The sequence below is a fragment of the Juglans microcarpa x Juglans regia genome, chromosome 6S, assembly GCF_004785595.1.
Source record: "Juglans microcarpa x Juglans regia isolate MS1-56 chromosome 6S, Jm3101_v1.0, whole genome shotgun sequence".
Lineage (NCBI taxonomy): Eukaryota > Viridiplantae > Streptophyta > Magnoliopsida > Fagales > Juglandaceae > Juglans > Juglans microcarpa x Juglans regia.
In genome coordinates, this window is record NC_054605.1 from 9,167,770 (window position 1) to 9,185,060 (window position 17,291).

At 40.2% G+C, this 17,291-nt stretch overlaps 2 protein-coding genes across 3 annotated transcripts in view; one reads left to right on the forward strand and one right to left on the reverse strand.

Moving 5' to 3' along the window:
* LOC121237257 (psbP domain-containing protein 5, chloroplastic-like) overlaps positions 1-17,291 on the forward strand; it is a 31,129-nt gene that overhangs the window by 2,189 nt on the left and 11,649 nt on the right. The window contains exon 8 of the mRNA XM_041133924.1: positions 66-120. Within this exon, the coding sequence (XP_040989858.1) occupies positions 66-120 (55 nt within the window). The remainder of the gene's footprint in view (positions 1-65; positions 121-17,291) is intronic.
* Positions 8,149-10,236, reverse strand: LOC121237258 (protein TIC236, chloroplastic-like). 2 transcript variants are annotated; one of them, XM_041133925.1, is made up of 3 exons: positions 9,793-10,236; positions 9,201-9,463; positions 8,149-8,426 (listed from the first exon to the last, which is right to left on the reverse strand). In XM_041133925.1, the coding sequence occupies exons 2-3, from the start codon at positions 9,442-9,444 to the stop codon at positions 8,164-8,166; spliced, it is 507 nt and encodes a 168-aa protein (XP_040989859.1). In that variant the 5' UTR covers positions 9,445-9,463; positions 9,793-10,236; the 3' UTR covers positions 8,149-8,163. The 2 variants fall into 2 exon arrangements, with proteins under 2 accessions (XP_040989859.1, XP_040989860.1); XM_041133926.1 differs by lacking the exon at positions 9,793-10,236 and having other exon boundaries at positions 9,201-9,644.

The following is a 17,291-nucleotide window of genomic DNA, read 5'->3' on the forward strand; positions in this document are numbered from 1 at the left end:
AGGAATTTCAATGCAAAAATAGATACATGATGTCAGGTTTTTCAATGCTTCTATCAAATTTGCAGGCTCAAGAACCAAATCTTTATCGACGTTATGTTGCATCAACAGCTGAACGAGATGGTATGACCCTATTACTTCTCAGTCTTTTCTACTAAGTAGCATGCATGTTGCAATTTTTTTAGCTGTCTTTGCTGATCCTGCTCTTGAAGCTTTCTTGAAGTACATATATCAAGCACTTGAAAGCATTGTAGTGATTAAATTCATTAAAGAGAAAAAAAAAACTCAATCATTTATGAACTTGCTCATATCCCATTTCAAATTGGAGGGAAAAATAAGTTTGTGCATGGATGTCTTTTGTATGGCTATTTTTTGTTAGATTCGATGGGTAGGTTGATTTATTCAACATGGCAGATGTACTTACTGTACTCGAGGATCTTGGTCTTATTCTTGTGATTTTAATTCTTGCACTTGAAAATTTTTTCACTGGACTTTTTCACCCTTAGCAAGCAGTGGAATAAGGTGACTCTTTCTCTCTCTCTCTAACACACACACATACATGTAGGCATATATGTATTCACCTCAGAAATTAAGATAGATTGATATTGCAGTATATTACTTTTGATGACAATTGAAACCTTTCTGTTGTTCTGCACAAAGCAACATTCCTAACTAATATGAACAAGTTCTTTGAGCCAAGAACAATATTTATAATTTGAAGAGATACAGAGAGAGAGAGAGAATGAGATGGGAGAACATGACCAGGCTGTTAATCTTGTGATGTGGTAGAATATTCAAAAAAAAGGCGTTTGGATGGAGCGGATTATAGGAGCACTCACAATCGGCTTGTAAGCTGGTAGATCAAGGTCCACTACACTGCCATCTCTGAGTCTTTCATCTGCCTAACAATGGAGGCCTAGAAAGAAAATGGAGAAAGAAAGATAAGACAATATAATGGATGGTTTAAAAGGCGGTATACATATTCAACGAAAATAATAACAAATACCATATAAAACACCTTAGGACCTCAAAACATTTCATTCTTGAGCTGTTCCTAACCAAACCAAGTTTCTTTTTTTTTCTTTGTCTCATTAAAGGTGTTTTTTTGGACAAATACCCGAAAGCAAGATTCAAAATGCAACTATACAATGCTTGAATGGAAAAGAGGGCTTGCTTCTTCAACTAGATGATAATCTAATATTTTTATTCAGTTCCCTTAATTACGAATAATCCAACTCCACTGATTTACGTTTTTCACAAGAAAGCTACTTAAAAACATCATTCATAAGTTGTGCAAATTGAAAGAGTTTCAAGATAACCTGAAGGCGTTTCCCTAGCTAGACTTCAACCTCAGTACCAAATGAAATATTATTGGCTAGAGATTTGAGAGGATCAACTGTCGGATCGAAAGAGAGCAAACTAGGGATCTATGGCGCATATACTAATCTCCACCTAGCCTGGCCAAATTCTCCTTTTCCTTCAATTCTGGGCATTAATGTTTCAAGTGTTGCAGTCGCAAGCTTTTCAAGTGCCAGCTGGCCATCACCTTCCAAGATGGACTCCGCTAATTGGCTCTCAAAGACTCTAGCAGCCTGTGAGGATTGATAAGATTTATGAGATCAAATCATGTAGATATGGTACATGAAAAAAATAAAATAAACCAGAAGGTGAATGGATTCTCCAATTGCAAAGAGAAAAATTCGAGCGTGCGTGCACACACACAGAGGCACACCCCACCAAATTTAAGTACGTTTTTGCATCCCCAAAGAAAACTTCCAAAACATGAGAAATTTTGATAATCTAGCCTGATGATATGTTGGTGGTAGTGTATGACTTGATCTTTCATTTTTCCTCTATTGTTCATCGTTGGCCATAACATTTAAGATATTGTGCTTGTCGATTGGTGCTGTATGTGCATGAGGAATGGGGAACGATGGATTATCTACTACTTCACTCTAAGATAGCTAGTTCTATGTGGAACACAATTTTTGGCTTATTTGGGCTCGAATGAATTATGCCATATATAGTGGTGGATCTTTTGTCAAGTCGGAAAAGGAAGTTTTCTAGTTCTGAGAGGGATACTTTTTTTATGGAAGCTGATCCTGTCGTGCATAATGCGGTGCTAGCGGAAAGAAAGGAAAGATCGAAACTTTGAGAATTGTGCAAAGACTGGCTAAGCTCAATTCTGCTAGCTTTTTTTAATCTTGTATATTCCCTGTGTACATGAATGACAACTCTTCAATTATCAATAAATTTCTTATCTTGTTTACAAAAAAATATCCCATATGTTTTTCTTTTGTTTTGGTTTTTTCTATTGGTATGTTTTTCTTTTGTTTTTAACATCTGATGTATCATCTACGCCATATTTTGAACACTTTACAAGTGCATGTGTAATGTGTCATGAAAGAATCTGTGGGAGAAAGGGTTTTAAAGCCAGAAAAGGCTGATTGTTTAACATAAATGGAAAGAAACTGCAAATTCATAACCAACCAAAGTATCAGATGCTACCTCAGTAGGTGAAAGGACATCCTGTTCCACGGATCGTGTTGAGGTCACTACCAGTTTGTCTTGCCAATTGCTAGCCCAACTTTGAATTCTGAATTGCCACTCGGATCCAACCAAAACTAAATCAAGAATCTTACCCACACCTTGTGGGCAAGGTTCTTTAAGTGGGCGGGTTTGTAATGAAGCCCAAGTAGTTGGGCCAGGTTGAAAGTAGAAAGTGAAGTTTAAAACAAATGGGACCAGGGGCCCATACGAGAAACGGAGCGTATTGGAGCTTTTGAAGGCAGAAATCGTGGATTCTAGCTTTTATTCTAGAAGATCATTTCGTTATTTCTATAAGTTTAGTTTACCATTTTATTCTTTGTATTTTGTTTTGAATTCTAGGTGTAAGCATTCCAGTGGGTGAGTTTGTTACTTGTCTGTAAGGGAATATAGTGGGCGAGTGGGTGGAAATGTGGTATTACGTCTTTGCTAAATATTGTCTGGAGCTTTTCTCTGAGCTATGGAGGTTGGGTATACCTCGAATATACCTGTTATCAATATATCCTTCTTCTAAACACTTTCCCTATTCTATCATTCTTCATTTACTATTACAGTCCATTTTATCAGTACATTACAATTGGTATCAGCAGCACCGATCCTCTCTAGTTATACAAATGGCTGACAATACTCGATCTAAGCATCAAGAAGTCCTGCAGAGGCAGGAGGCATAGGAAGAACGTCTGCTACAGCAGGAAAAGAGAATGCATTCCATGCGTACTGACATTGCTCAACTCACCGAAATGGTGAAGACTTTGGTGACCAACCAAACAGCACAGGTGGTCCACCATGACCTCAATGCACAGCAGGATAGGGACTTCCAGGAGTTTAGGCGTGAAGGCCACCGTGGGATGAAGTTGGACTTTCCCTACTGTGACGGCACTAATCCAGCAGGTTGGATTTTCAAAGCCTCTTGTTATTTTGACTATCATCAGACACCACCTGCACTGAAAATGTTAATGGCATCATATTACATGGAGGGGGAGGCCCTCGTATGGTACCAAGATGCAGTTGAAATCGGTCAGTTTAATACATGGGATACTTTTACTAGAGCCTTGTTACTATGATTTGGCCCTACGGCTTACGATGACCCCATGGAAGCCCTCACTTGACTCAAACAAGTGTCCACAGTAGTACAATATAAGGCCCAATTTGAGTCCCTCTCTAATAGATTGAAAGGACTTCCTGAAGGCTATAAGCTAAGTTGTTTTTTTAGTGGCTTGAAGGATGAAATCTGCCTTCCCTTGCGGATGTTCAATCCCTTGACTCTCAATGTAGCATTTGGCCTCGCTAAGATCCAAGAGGAGTACCAGACCAGCTCCAAGAAATCAGTGAAAGGTTGGCTGGACAGGCAACCACCCTCATATAACTCGGGTTCTGGGGTTGGGACTCATTTTACCCAATTTCAAGGGCCTGGACAGAAGTTGTTTAAGGCAGGAAGGCATATTCCTTCATCGCAGATGGATGAGAAGAGAAAGAAAGGACTGTGTTACCACTGTGAAGAGAAATGAAACCCTAATCATGTGTACAAATCCCCTAAAATGTATGTGCTCCAAGGTTGTGAGGAGGAGCTGGATGATAAGGGAGAAGAACTTTATTTCGATTCTCAAGGGGTGCAGGAAAGTGAACCAGTAGCAAAAAAGTTGGAAATCTCACTCAATGCCATCACAGGAACTCCTAACCCAAACACCATGCGAATCAGTGGTTCCATTGGTGGAGAAATGGTGTTGATCTTGGTGGATTCAGGGAGCACTCACAATTTCCTGGATCCTTCCATAGCACACAAGGCGAAGTTACATGTGGACCATACTCAAAGGCTGAAAGTGCAAGTGGCAAATGGTGACGTCTTGACTAGTGCAGGAGCATGTTCAAAAACAGCACTCAAATTACAAGGTAATCAGTTTCTTGTTCCATTTTATTTGTTGGCTTTGGGTGGGTGTGATGCAGTGTTGGGGATAAGGTGGCTGGAAAATCTGGGACCTATCAATTGGAATTTTTCCAAGTTACTCATGCAATTCCAATGGCAAGGCAGATTGGTGGAGTTAAAAGGCCTTCAGTTAGGGAGGCCTTCATTTGAGGAAGGCAGGTGGGTGTTGTTAAACAGTATGAATGGGCCAAAAGGGGTCTTTATCCAGCTATGTGCAGTGAGCTCAAACCTAAACACCAACCATAGCCCAAACACTACCCTAAACAGCAACCTTAACCTATTATTACAACAATTTGGGAAGGTTTTTGAGGAACCAGTGGGATTGCCACCCAAGAGAACCCATGATCATAAAATTCCCCTCAAGGAGGGAACCCAACCTATTTCCATAAGACCATACCGATACCCATACTACCAGAAAACTGAAATAGAACGAATCGTCATTGAATTACTCAGTTCAGGGATGATTAGACCTAGTTCAAGCCATTTTTCCTCTCCTGTTTTACTAGTCAGAAAGGCGGACTGTAGCTAGCGCATTTGTGTAGACTATAGGGCCTTAAATCAAGAGACGGTGAAAGACAAGTTCCCTATTCCCGTCATTGATGAGCTGTTGGATGAGCTCTTCGGCTCAGTAGTATTTTCTAAAATGGATTTAAGGTCTGGGTACCATCAAATTAGGGTGGTTCCCGAGGATATTCACAAAACTACCTTCCGTACTCATGAAGGTCACTATGAATTTTTGGTGATGCCTTTTGGGCTCACCAATGCACCCTCCACTTTTCAAGGCTTTATGAATGAACTTTTTAAGCCTTTTCTAAGAAGGTTTGTTCTGGTTTTTTTCGATGATATCCTTTTCTATAGCCGAAGCATGGAGGATCATGTGGGCCATTTGAAGCAAGTGTTAGAAGTCTTAACTCTCAACCAACTTTATGCTAAACTGTCCAAGTGCGGTTTTGCAGTTTCTGAAGTGGAGTATTTGGGACACATTGTGTCTAGCGAGGGTGTTAAGGCTGATCCAAACAAGGTCGCCTCCACGGTAGAGTGGCTCATTCCTACCAATATAAAGGCTTTAAGGGGTTTTTTAGGGTTGATGGGTTACTATCACAAGTTCATCAGAAACTATGGACTTATAGCTGCCCCCTTGACTGCCCTTTTGAAGAAAAATGCTTTCACTTGGAATGCAGCAGCCCAAGAGGCTTTTCAACACCTCAAAGGGGCTGTTTCTAAGCCCCCTGTTTTAAGACTCCCAGAGTTTACTAAACCATTCATCATAGAATGTGATGCTAGTGGGAGTGGTATAGGGATAGTGCTCATGCAAGAGGGGCAGCCCATTTCATATTTCAATAAGACCCTAAAAGGCAAGGCTTTGGCCTTATCCACCTATGAAAGGGAATTCTTAGCCCTAGTGACGGTTGTGCAACGATGGAGGCCTTACTTATTAGGCCGAGCATTCACTGTTAAAACAGACCAGCAGGCTCTTAAGTTCTTGTTAGAGCAGAAGGTGGGGACTACAGTGCAACAGAAATGGATAACGAAGCTAATGGGGTATGATTTCAGAATTGAGTTCAAGAAAGGTAGAGAAAATAAAGTGGCAGATGGCCTTTCTAGAAGGCATGAAACACTTGAAGAAGAAGGGCTGCTAGCAGTCATTTCATTTCCAACGGCTGACTGGATCGAAGAACTAAGGCAGAGCTATTCTTCTGCTACCGAATTAACAAACTTATTAAGTTCAAAAGTCACCAGGAGGTTCCAAAGGGGTATACCTTGCAGCAGAGGCTGCTTCTTAAGAAGGGGAGGTTTGCGATAGCCCCTAATTCTGCATTTAAGGAGAAATTCTTATAGTTCATTCATAGCAGCCCACAAGCAGGACACTCAGGGTTTCTTAAAACCTACCAAAGAGCTAAACGAGATTTTTTTGGGTTGGCATGAAAAAAGATATCAAGAACTTGGTAAGGTGCTGTGATGTGTGCCAAGCTAACAAACATGAGACCCTTTATCCAGCAGGTTTTTTACAGCCTTTACCCATACCAGAGCAAGCATGGGAAGAAATTTCTATTGACTTTGTGGAGGGTCTTCAATTAGCAAAAGGAGCAAATGTAATTTTGGTAGTCATTGACAGACTCACAAAATATGGCCATTTCATGAGTCTGTCACACCCTTACACTACCAGTGATGTAGCTCAAATCTTCGTAAGGGAGGTATTCAAGCTCCATGGGTTTCCAAAAGCCATTGTCTCAGATCGTGATCCTACATTTCTGAGCTCATTTTGGAAAACCCTATTTTCACTATAGGGAACCTCTTTGAACTACAGCTTAGCTTACCATCCCCAAAGTGATGGTCAAACTGAAGCCTTGAACAAGGCTATGGAAGGGTATCTCAAATGCTACGTGGGGGCTAAACCAAAACAGTGGGTTCAATGGCTTCCTCTGGCTGAGTGGTGGTACAATACTTCCTACCACACCTCTGCCAAGATGTAGCCTTTTGAGGCGTTATATGGTTATCAACCCCCAAAGTTAACTACATATGTGCCTGGTACAGCTTCTAACGAGGCAGGGGACAAGATACTTCGATCCAGAGAACAAACCAAGCAGATCTTAAAAGAAAATCTAACATTTGCTCAACAAAGGAACAAGAAATACGCTGATCAATGCATAACGGAGAGGAAATTCGAGGTGGGGCAGTGGGTGTACCTTAGGTTACAACCTTACTGTCAAAGGACAGTGGCTACACGACACAATCTCAAGTTATCCCCCAGGTTTTATGGACCTTTCAAGGTGGCGCAGCGGGTGGGAACCGTGGCTTACAGTTTGGAGCTGCCGTCGGGGTCAAGGATCCACCCCGTATTCCACGTGTCTTACCTCAAACAAAAGTTGGGATCACAGGTACAGCCTCTTCCGTCGCTTCCGCCTGTCAACGACGCCGGAGAAGTATAGCCTGAACCAGAAACGGTGATCGATCGCCGCATCGTTCACCATGGTCATCAAGCTCGCACGGAGGTGCTCATCAGGTGGATCGAGGCTTATGTCGAGAACAATACATGGGAGAGTCTGAAGGCACTTCAAGAATCTTACCCACACCTTGTGGGCAAGGTTCTTTAAGTGGGCGGGTTTGTAATGAAGCCCAAGTAGTTGGGCCAGGCTGAAGGTAGAAAGTGGAGTTTGAAACAAAGGGGACCAGGGGCCCATACGAGAAACGGAGCGTTTTGGAGCATTTGAAGGCAGAAATCGTGGATTCTGGCTTTTATTCTAGAAGATCATTTCATTATTTCTATAAGTTTAGTTTACCATTTTATCCTTTGAATTCCAGGTGTAAGCATTCCAGTGGGTGAGTTTGTTACTTGTCTGTAAGGGAATATAGTGGGCGAGTGGGTGGAAATGTGGTATTACGTCTTTGCTGAATATTGTCAGGAGCTTTTCTTTGAGCTATGGAGGTTGGGTATACCTCGAATATACCTGTTATCAATATATCCTTCTTCTAAACACTTTCCCTATTCTATCATTATTCATATACTATTATAGTCCATTTTAGCAGTACATTACACTAGCCCATACTCGGGCTCAAATTTTGCGACATTCAGATGCTCTCGTTTAAGCCTCACCTGAATTTGTATAGGCCAACATCACATTTTCAACAAAAAAACAAAACCCAAACTATAGAAACACTAATAAGATAACAAGCAGTGCACAAGAAAATCTACACTACAAAATTAACATGGGGCTTACCTGAGTTGCCACAAGATTCACGTCACCACTTTCAAATGTTAGAATACCTTTAGGTTTTATCAATTTGGGATGAGCCAGGCCATTTAGCTCAAGCTCTCCACTGACAGCAAAATTAAGAATCAAAGGGTAAATTATCCTCAATTCTAGTCCTAGAACAAGCTTTAAATCACTGAGGCAGATATCTAAATTTGGTTTGGCGTTCACTTGCTCCATTTCCTTTTCAGTTCCAGCTGATTTAACTGCCAGGGTGCGGAAACAATGTAAGCAAAACAGCTTTTGCTAAATAACGACATAGAATGTTGATTACTTTTTTGATAGGTAGATAATTATGCCTATATTATTATATATGCCACGGCATGGATAGTCTTTCCTCATACAAGGAAAAAACCAAAACACACAGTGGCATAAGTAAAGAATGGTGATTACTTATATGTATTAATTCAAAACCCTAAGAAATAAAAAAAAATAAACTTCTCACAAAAACAACATTTCAAACCCTACTGCTATTTTTATTTCATATCTATAGATTAAGCACAAATGTGAAAGAAAGAACACATAAGAACTGAAATATATATAGGTTTAACTTGGGTACCTTTTAAATATAAACTTATCACATTTCAATTTACTTTGGTAAAATTACAATCAAAAGCCCAATTTCATACAAAGCAGCAGACAGATATCATTTTAACCCAATCACTAGTGTAGATAGAGAAAAGGTGGTGAGCTGGGTCAGGGAACAAACATTTTTCCTTTTGACAAGTAAAATAAAATTTTATTGATCAAGTAAATAGGCACAGCCCAAGTACACAAGCATACAAGCGAGAACACCTAGTTACAAGTTAGGACAGTGAACAAACAGAATGGACAAGTATAGCGCAGGACTATTTGCAAAAACTTGAGGCACGATTAAGCAGCCCATGGAAGAAAGCATTAAACTCACGAGTTCAGTGCAAGATCATTGATGTAAAAGTTCTACATATCACATTGAAACTTATGAAATACGAGTGTGCCACCTGGGGATTGGGTGAATTTGGCCCATGAAGTAGCAGGTTCTGAACTGGAAAACCGTGAAACATATCTTGAAGCAACTGCATGATTGAATTTAACGCCACTGCTAGGAAGCTGGGACTGGTTCGATGCCAATCTATTAAATTGAGCAGCTCCACTACCCTTATCATGTGGCAAATATGCTTCTCCACGGCTCAATTTTAGAATTCCAGAAATATTTGGTTCCAATATAGAGCCAGTTTTTTGCATCTGAGTGTCAAGCTGACCACTGTAGTTTTAGTCAGAAGTGAGTTTAGCATGTGCAAGGTGAACCCGGGGAAAGAAGTTAATAAAATTTATTTTAAAAAATATATATCTATGGATTATAAGCTCAAAGAAAAATGAACAAATAAACAACACTATAGACAACATATACTTTGTTTATATTTTTGGATGGTGATCACAAAACAAAAACCAATATATAGAAAGGAGCAACATTATCAAATGTGAAACATGAACAGAGGGACATGCACATGTACGCCCACAATTAAGTTGCCATCAATGAGGTGGAACATATGCTTAGTGAATATCTTAATGTGAGAAATTGCAATTACAAACCTAAGTATATTCTTTGCCCGTACTTCCAGGACTTCACATTTCAGGTCAATTTTATCACCAAGGGAAACTTCACTAGTTCTGAGGGGCAGATTCCCTTTCAGAAAAATCTTTCCCCTTCTGCCCACCCTACTATCCAATGAAGTGATGCATAGTCTATTTGATTTCACATTGACAGTGCCACCAAAGTTTGTGAGCGGTTTTCGGAGTACTGGTGATGATATAGATGCCCTGTGGAATGAAGCAGATCCATCGAGCAATGGCTGTTCAACCGTACCTCTGACCTATTTAATGGAACACATCACAGACCTTAGGAAAGCAAGGCACGGACTAATTACTTTAAGGTGAAATTTTACCGTTTTTTGCAGGTGTAAGTTTAAAGTTAAAGATAAGCGCTTGCAGAATGCATGACTTTGCTCACCTGGAGCAATTTCAGCATTGCCATGAAGCCAGTTAGCATAAGGAGACAAAGCTGTTAACAACATCATACCCCCATCTTTAATATATGCATCAACTCTAACTTCTCCAACATCTAAAATGTTCCAGTTTAGACCTTTCAGGCTTTCTGCTAATTGAGTATCCCAACCTTCTTCATTTCTGTCTCTAGAAACTTTATTGTCAATGGCTTCATCAGCAGAACCCGTACCCCTTTCTTTCAGCCAATCAGGGAACCAAGTTGCTGCTCCTTTATCTGTTTCAATATCTTCTTCCAGTAGAATATTATTTGGAACGAAAGTGACAGGGACACTTCCTTGAATGTGTACGTGGCCATTTTGAATGGTAGGTTCAAAGTTTGCATTGAATAGAAAACAACTAGTTGAGGTTAAGGAAGCAGCAATTTCAGCTCGTCCAAGATCAATGCCCCCAATGGCACCATCAAGGAGCCTTACTTGTAGGGACTCTCCTCTCTTTTCTCTTTAGGGAAGAGGTGGAGCAAAATCGTGCTAGGCACGTGAGGTAGTTATAACAGAATTTTGGAGTGTTTGGGTGGTGGTCCTAAGGGTGGAAAGGAATCTAACAAGGTGGACATTGGTGAGGGGAAACGTAGCAAGGTGGTATACAAAGTGGTGCTGACGGGGAAACTGGTGCTGCTGCCCTAACAAGGGGAGGGGCAAGGGTGGTCTGCAACCAGAAAGGTTGCTGAGGGAAGTTTCTTACATCGTAGTGCCCAGCACTACGACGGGGTTGGTTCCCTGTTTATAGTTTGGAAAATTTTCATGAAAGTAACCTGATAATGGAAAAGATGGCGGGGAAGTGGGAGAAGCTGCGGCTTACTGAGGAAGAGGACCATGTTTTTGTTGTAGATGAATGCATCTCGAATGAGGTTGAAGATAAAGGTGAGAGGAGCCTTGTGGGGAAGGTGCTGACTGAAAGGTCCATAGGAAAAGGAGTTCTGGAGGCTACCATGGCTAAGGTGTGGAGAATCTCCAGGCCTATATCATTCCGAGAGGTAAGAATGAATGTTTTTGTTATTACCTTTGCAACAAGGGCTGATAAACAGAAGGTTTGGGATGGAAAACCATGGTTATTTGACAATTTTCTAATTGTCATTAATCTGTTTGATGGGTTTATTCAACCAGCTGAACTGGCTTTTACAGTAGAGAGATTTTGGGTACAACTTCATGACCTCCCATTTGCTTGTATGAACAAGGAATGTGAGAGACAGATAGGAAGTGTGGTTGGGAAGGTTCTTGATGTGGTAACTGGTGAGGATGGGTGTGGATGGGGCCAATACTTGCGTATTAGAGTGGAATTAGATATAAAGAAGGTATTGGTAAAGGGGAGGATGATTTCTGTTAAGGGGAAGAATGTGTGGATTCCTTTTAAATATGAAAAACTGCCTAAAATATGTTTTGATTGTGGGAGTTTTTCTCATGAAGGTAAGGAGTGTAGTAAGAGGGAGGATACTTTAATGCAGAAACAAGAGCAATATGGTTCATGGCTTAGAGCAGATCCTTATGTTAGGAAAAATGTGAGGACTGGCTTTACGGGAAAAAAGGGGGAAACATATAGAGATGAACCTGTGCAAGTTCCAAGTGGTTTTATGGGTGGAATTGATAGAAACCTTGGTGGAACAGATATCTCGATGGCTCCAAATGAGGTGGATAAAGGTAGTAAAGATAAACCTGTGCAAGGGTTAAAGGAGGTAGAAGGGGGTGGCGTGGGGAAGAATGTAGAGGAAGCAATGGTTGGACCAGGAATGACTAATGGGGAGGGAGATATTGATAACAATGGGTATTATAACTTAGAAGAATTACAGAATTTACAATATCGTCAAAAGGTGGATGGGGAAGGAGTTTGTGGTAGGAAGGGTTTCGTTCCCCAGAGTACAAAAGGAGGGAGGTGGAAGAGGAAGGCAAGGGGAAAATGTGGTTTTTATGAGGTTGCTATAACTCAGGAAAAGCCAAAAAGAGGAAGGAAGGGTAAGGAGATTGCTGTGGCAGAAGGACCAAGAAAGAGGAGTAAAAATAAAGGGAGATTTGAAAGTAATGCAATTGTATTGGTGGAGGCTGTTGAACAGCCCCACCAATCACAATGAAACTCTTAAGTTGGAACTGCCGAGGGCTTGGGAACCCTTGGACAGTTTAGGACCTTTGCTTTTTAGTAAAGGATAAGAAGCCCAATCTTGTCTTCTTAATGGAGACAAAGATGAACAGAGGAAAAACTGATTGGTTAATGAAAAAAGTAGGGATGACTAATTGTTTTGAAGTGGATGCAATAGGTAAAAGTGGAGGCTTAATGCTATTTTGGAGTAGTGAGATGATGGTAGATATTTACAATTTTTCCCAAAGACATGTTAACTGCTGCATTCATGATATTATAACTAAGGAAAGGTGGCTATTCACTGGGTTTTATGGCCATCCAGAGGTGCAGAAAAGGAAAGAGGTGTGGAGGATACTTGCCTCTTTCAAACCTGCTGGTGGGGTAGGATGGTGTGTTGCAGGAGATTTCAATGAAATAACTACAAATGATGAAAAAGTAGGGGGCAGACAGAGGGGGGAGAATCAAATGGCACTCTTTAGAGAAGTTTTGGAAGTGAGTGAGTTGTATGACTTGGGCTGGTGTGGGGATAAATATACATGGAGCAATAGGCATACTGATGATACTTTTACTAAGGAACGTTTGGATAGGGCTGTGGTTAATTCTAAATGGTTGGATATCTATTCTGAAAACAAGTTAGAGGTCTTGCCTGCAAGATGTTCTGACCATAGACCTCTATTGCTATTTTTTGATAGATTAAGGGGAGGACAGGAAAAAAAGAAAAAATGGTTCAAGTATGAAGCTGCTTGGGCTTTGGAAGAGGAGTGTAGTAAAGTGATTGAAGCTGAATGGGGACAAGGCAATTATGAGGGATCCTCATCTTCTGTGGTTCAGAACTTGCTTACTAATTGTACTTCTACTTTGAGCAGGTGGAGTTACAAGGTAGATACAAACAGAGGCAAGGAGACAAAGAGTAAGACTGAGTTTTTGAAAAGATTGCAAGCTGAGGAGGATAGATAGACTCTAGCAGAGATTAAAAGAGTTCAGGAAGAGGTGGGCTTATTACTAGACCAAGAAGATCTTAAGTGGAAACAAAGGGCCAAAAAGAATTGGTATAAGCTGGGAGACAGAAATACCAAATTCTTCCATGCTTGTGCTAATCAAAGAAGGAGAAAAAACATGATTTCACAGATCAAAGATAGTCATAACAGGCTGGTTAATGAACCTACAACTATTGAAATGGCTTTCAATAGTTATTTCAAGAACCTCTTCACAACCTCCATTCCATCTGAGGATGATATTGAGGTCTGTGTCTAGAACATGACAACAAAAGTCTCGGAGGAGATGAATGAGCATTTGTGCAGACCTTATACCAGAATTGAAGTAGAAGAGGCATTAAAAATGATGGGGCCTCTAAAGTCCCCTGGACCTGATGGCTATGGTGCTTGCTTCTTTCAACAACATTAGAGTATCGTGGGTGACAAGGTGGTTGCAGCAGTATTGGAGTGCTTAAATGGTGGTAATATCCCTCATTCCTTAAACTATACCTACATTGCTTTAATTCCTAAGGTTAATAGGCCTATGGTGGTTAGTGAATTTAGACCAATAAGTCTTTGTAATGTGGTGTATAAGCTATGTTCTAAGGCTATTGCTAATAGGTTGAAATCTGTACTGCCTTTTATAATTTCTCCTAACCAGAGTACTTTCCTTCCGGGAAGACTTATTTCTGACAATGTAATGATAGCTTATGAAGTGCTTCATACTATGAAAACAAGGCTGAAAGGTAAGCAAGGGAGCATGGCACTGAAGTTGGATATGTCGAAGGCTTATGACAGGATTGAATGGAAGTTCCTTGAAGCTGTTTTAAGGAGATTGGGCTTTAATCAGCAGTGGATTAAGCTTGTGATGAGCTGTGTGAATTCAGTGAACTATTCTGTGCTTTTGAATGGGAAACCAGGGAGGAAGGTGATACCTACTAGGGGATTAAGGCAGGGAGACCCAATCTCTCCCTACCTTTTCATTCTTTGTGCTGAATGTCTCAGCTCCTTATTGAATTCAGCTGACCATAGAGGTGTTATCAGAGGGGTGGCAGTGGCTAGAGGTGGATTAAGAGTCAATCATCTACTCTTTGTAGATGATTGTGCTTTGTTTGGTAGAGCTAATGAGGAGGAATGGAGACAGTGGTGCTTTCTTTTAAAAATGTATGAGGTAGCTTCAGGCCAGTTTCTTAATAAGGAAAAATCATTCTTATTCTTTAGCACAAACACTACTGCATCAGAAAAAAGAAACATCATTCTTGCAGCAGGAGGGGTGGTTTGTGGATCCTATGAAAAATACTTGGGCTTACCTACTATGGTGGGAAAGTCCAAATATAACACATTCAGAGGGGTTAAGGAGAAGGTGTGGAAGAAAATTGATAGTTGGAAAAATAGTTTTTTGTCTCAAGGTGGAAAAGAGATCCTTATCAAAGCTGTGCTGCAAGCTATCCCTTCTTACACTTTGGGGGTCTTCAGATTACCTGTTTCTTTGTGTAAGGAACTTAATTCCTTGTATGCTAGATTCTGGTGGGGTCACAAAGAAAATGGTAAGAAAGTGCATTGGTGGAATTGGGAAAGAATGGGGAGGCAGAAAGTAAAAGGGGGCATGGGCTTTCGAGATATTGAAACTTTTAATGTTGCTATGCTTGCTAAACAAGGATGGCGCTTCTTGACTAATCCTTTATCTCTAGTTGCCAAAATTTATAGAAAGAAATATTTCAGAAATTCAGATTTCTTAAGTAATAAAATTGGGATCAATCCTTCATTTATTTGGAGAAGTGTTTTGTCAGCAAGATCTCTTCTAAAGGAGGGGTTACATTGGAGAGTGGGTAATGGGAACAAAGTAAAAATTTGATGGGAGAAATGGTTACCAACTCCTATGACTAATTGTGTACAATCCCCAATGATGAGTCAATGGAAGGAAGAGAAGGTAAGCAAACTGATTGATCCAGTTTCTAAGACATGGAATGAGGGGGTGATCAAAAACTTATTTTCACATGAGGAGGCTACTGTCATTCTTCAGATACCATTGAGTAGGCTGGGAACGTGTGATAAACAGATTTGGGGCTTTACTAAGGATGGTGTTTTTACAGCGAGAAGTTCATATCATCTTGGTATGGAGAGAAAAAGAAGACCCTGAGGGGATGTTTCAAAGGCTGAAAAAAGTGATGTTGTGTGGAAACAATTGTGGGAATTGGAAGTGCCTGCAGTGGTTAAAATGTTCCTTTAGAAAGCTCTAAACAATATTCTTCCTACTAAAAGTAACATATTCAAGAAAAAGATAGGTGATTGTCCCCTTTGCCCAATATGTGGATCAAGTGAGGAATCAGTGATTCATATATTATGGAGTTGCCTTTCAGCTACTGATGTATGGGCAGAAAATAACAGCCCAGTGAAGAAATGGGCAAATGAGGAAGTAGATTTCATGTCTCTCTGGATTAAAATGATTAATGATTTGAAGAAAGAAGAACTTGAGTGGATGGCAGTGGTTATGCGCAGGATATGGCTAAGGAGGAATAGGTTTATTTTCAAGAACAAGTTTTACAGTCCTAAACAAGTCATCTCGATGGCTGGTGAGGGTCTGGAGGACTACAAAACAACACAAATGAGCATAATTGGATGTTGAGGTGGTGGTGGTTCACATGGAGTGCAAAAGAAATGGAAAAAACCTGGTACCAACATGGTAAAGGCTAATTGGGATGCGGCTATGGACTTTGAAAACAAGAGAATGGGAATGGAAATTGTGTTTAGAGATGAAGAGGGGGAGGTTCTGGCGTCTGTGTGTGATGTGAAACAGAATGTGCATGACCCTAATTTGGCTGAGAGTCTAGCATTGTGGAGAGCACTTGAGATAAGTATTGACCTTTCTTTCTCTTTCTCTTTCACTGAACTAATATTTGAAGGAGATGCAGCTACTATTATTCAAAGGATTAACAAGGTAGGTGAAGATCAGTCGTGGATGGGGCATATTATCAATGATATAAAACAAGTTCTTCTTCAAAAGGAAGGATGGACAGTTTGCTATGTTCCTAGAGAAGGAAATTCTGTTGCTCATTTATTGGCAAAACATGCTTTATTACTTGGGGAAGAAAGGGTTTGGATCGAAGGGGGTCCTTTTGTAATATGCAATGCTTTAGTGCAAGATAAGATGTGTAATTCTGACTCTGTTGAAGATTTATAAAATCTATTCTTGTTTCAAAAAAAAAAAAAAGGACCCTTACCTGTACGTCACATTCAGGTTTTGCAAGACTGCCTCTGAGATCTCCTTCCATGTGTAATATACCCCTAATCGGTGCTAATAATTGCTGCAATGAGTGGACAGCATCAGTAGCTGAAGATTCAATGACCTGAACCAGCATAGGGACTAGACTCACGGGAAAATTTGGCACAGCAAAATGAAGATTGGTTTTCGGCCCTGACAAAGTCCCATCCGCATGGATTGTGGCATTATCCTTCTGGATAAAAAGTCTGTCAAGGCACAAACCATCATCATTGCTGTATGCACCAACTACCAAAACATGTTGAGTTTTGTAGGTTCCCCATTCCCAGTCCTCCCCATGAAAGTCAAATTCAGCCTGACAATAAAAATAATAATAAATAAATTATCAGATGACAAAATTGGAAGTGAAGAAGTCCCAAGAACATTAATGGGAGTGATGAAATGACAATTATCTTCTCCAGAAAGTATAAATCATCACAACTTCCAAAAAGTCAAGTAAAAAAATAAAAGACTTAATCTTTCCTCCAAGTTAGATAAGTATAACTTTTTTTTATAAGTAATAAGAGATTTTATTCCCAATAATAGGCATAAGCCCAAGTACACAGGACATACCTACTACTTTCTAATACCAAAAGGAAATCTAAAACAAATTCTGAAAATTATCAACCATTACAAAAGTTTTAGCCGGAATCATCTTCCACATATCAACAGCATTCTTACTACCCTTCAATCCATTCCACCCTACTGATAAATCCACCACTTCT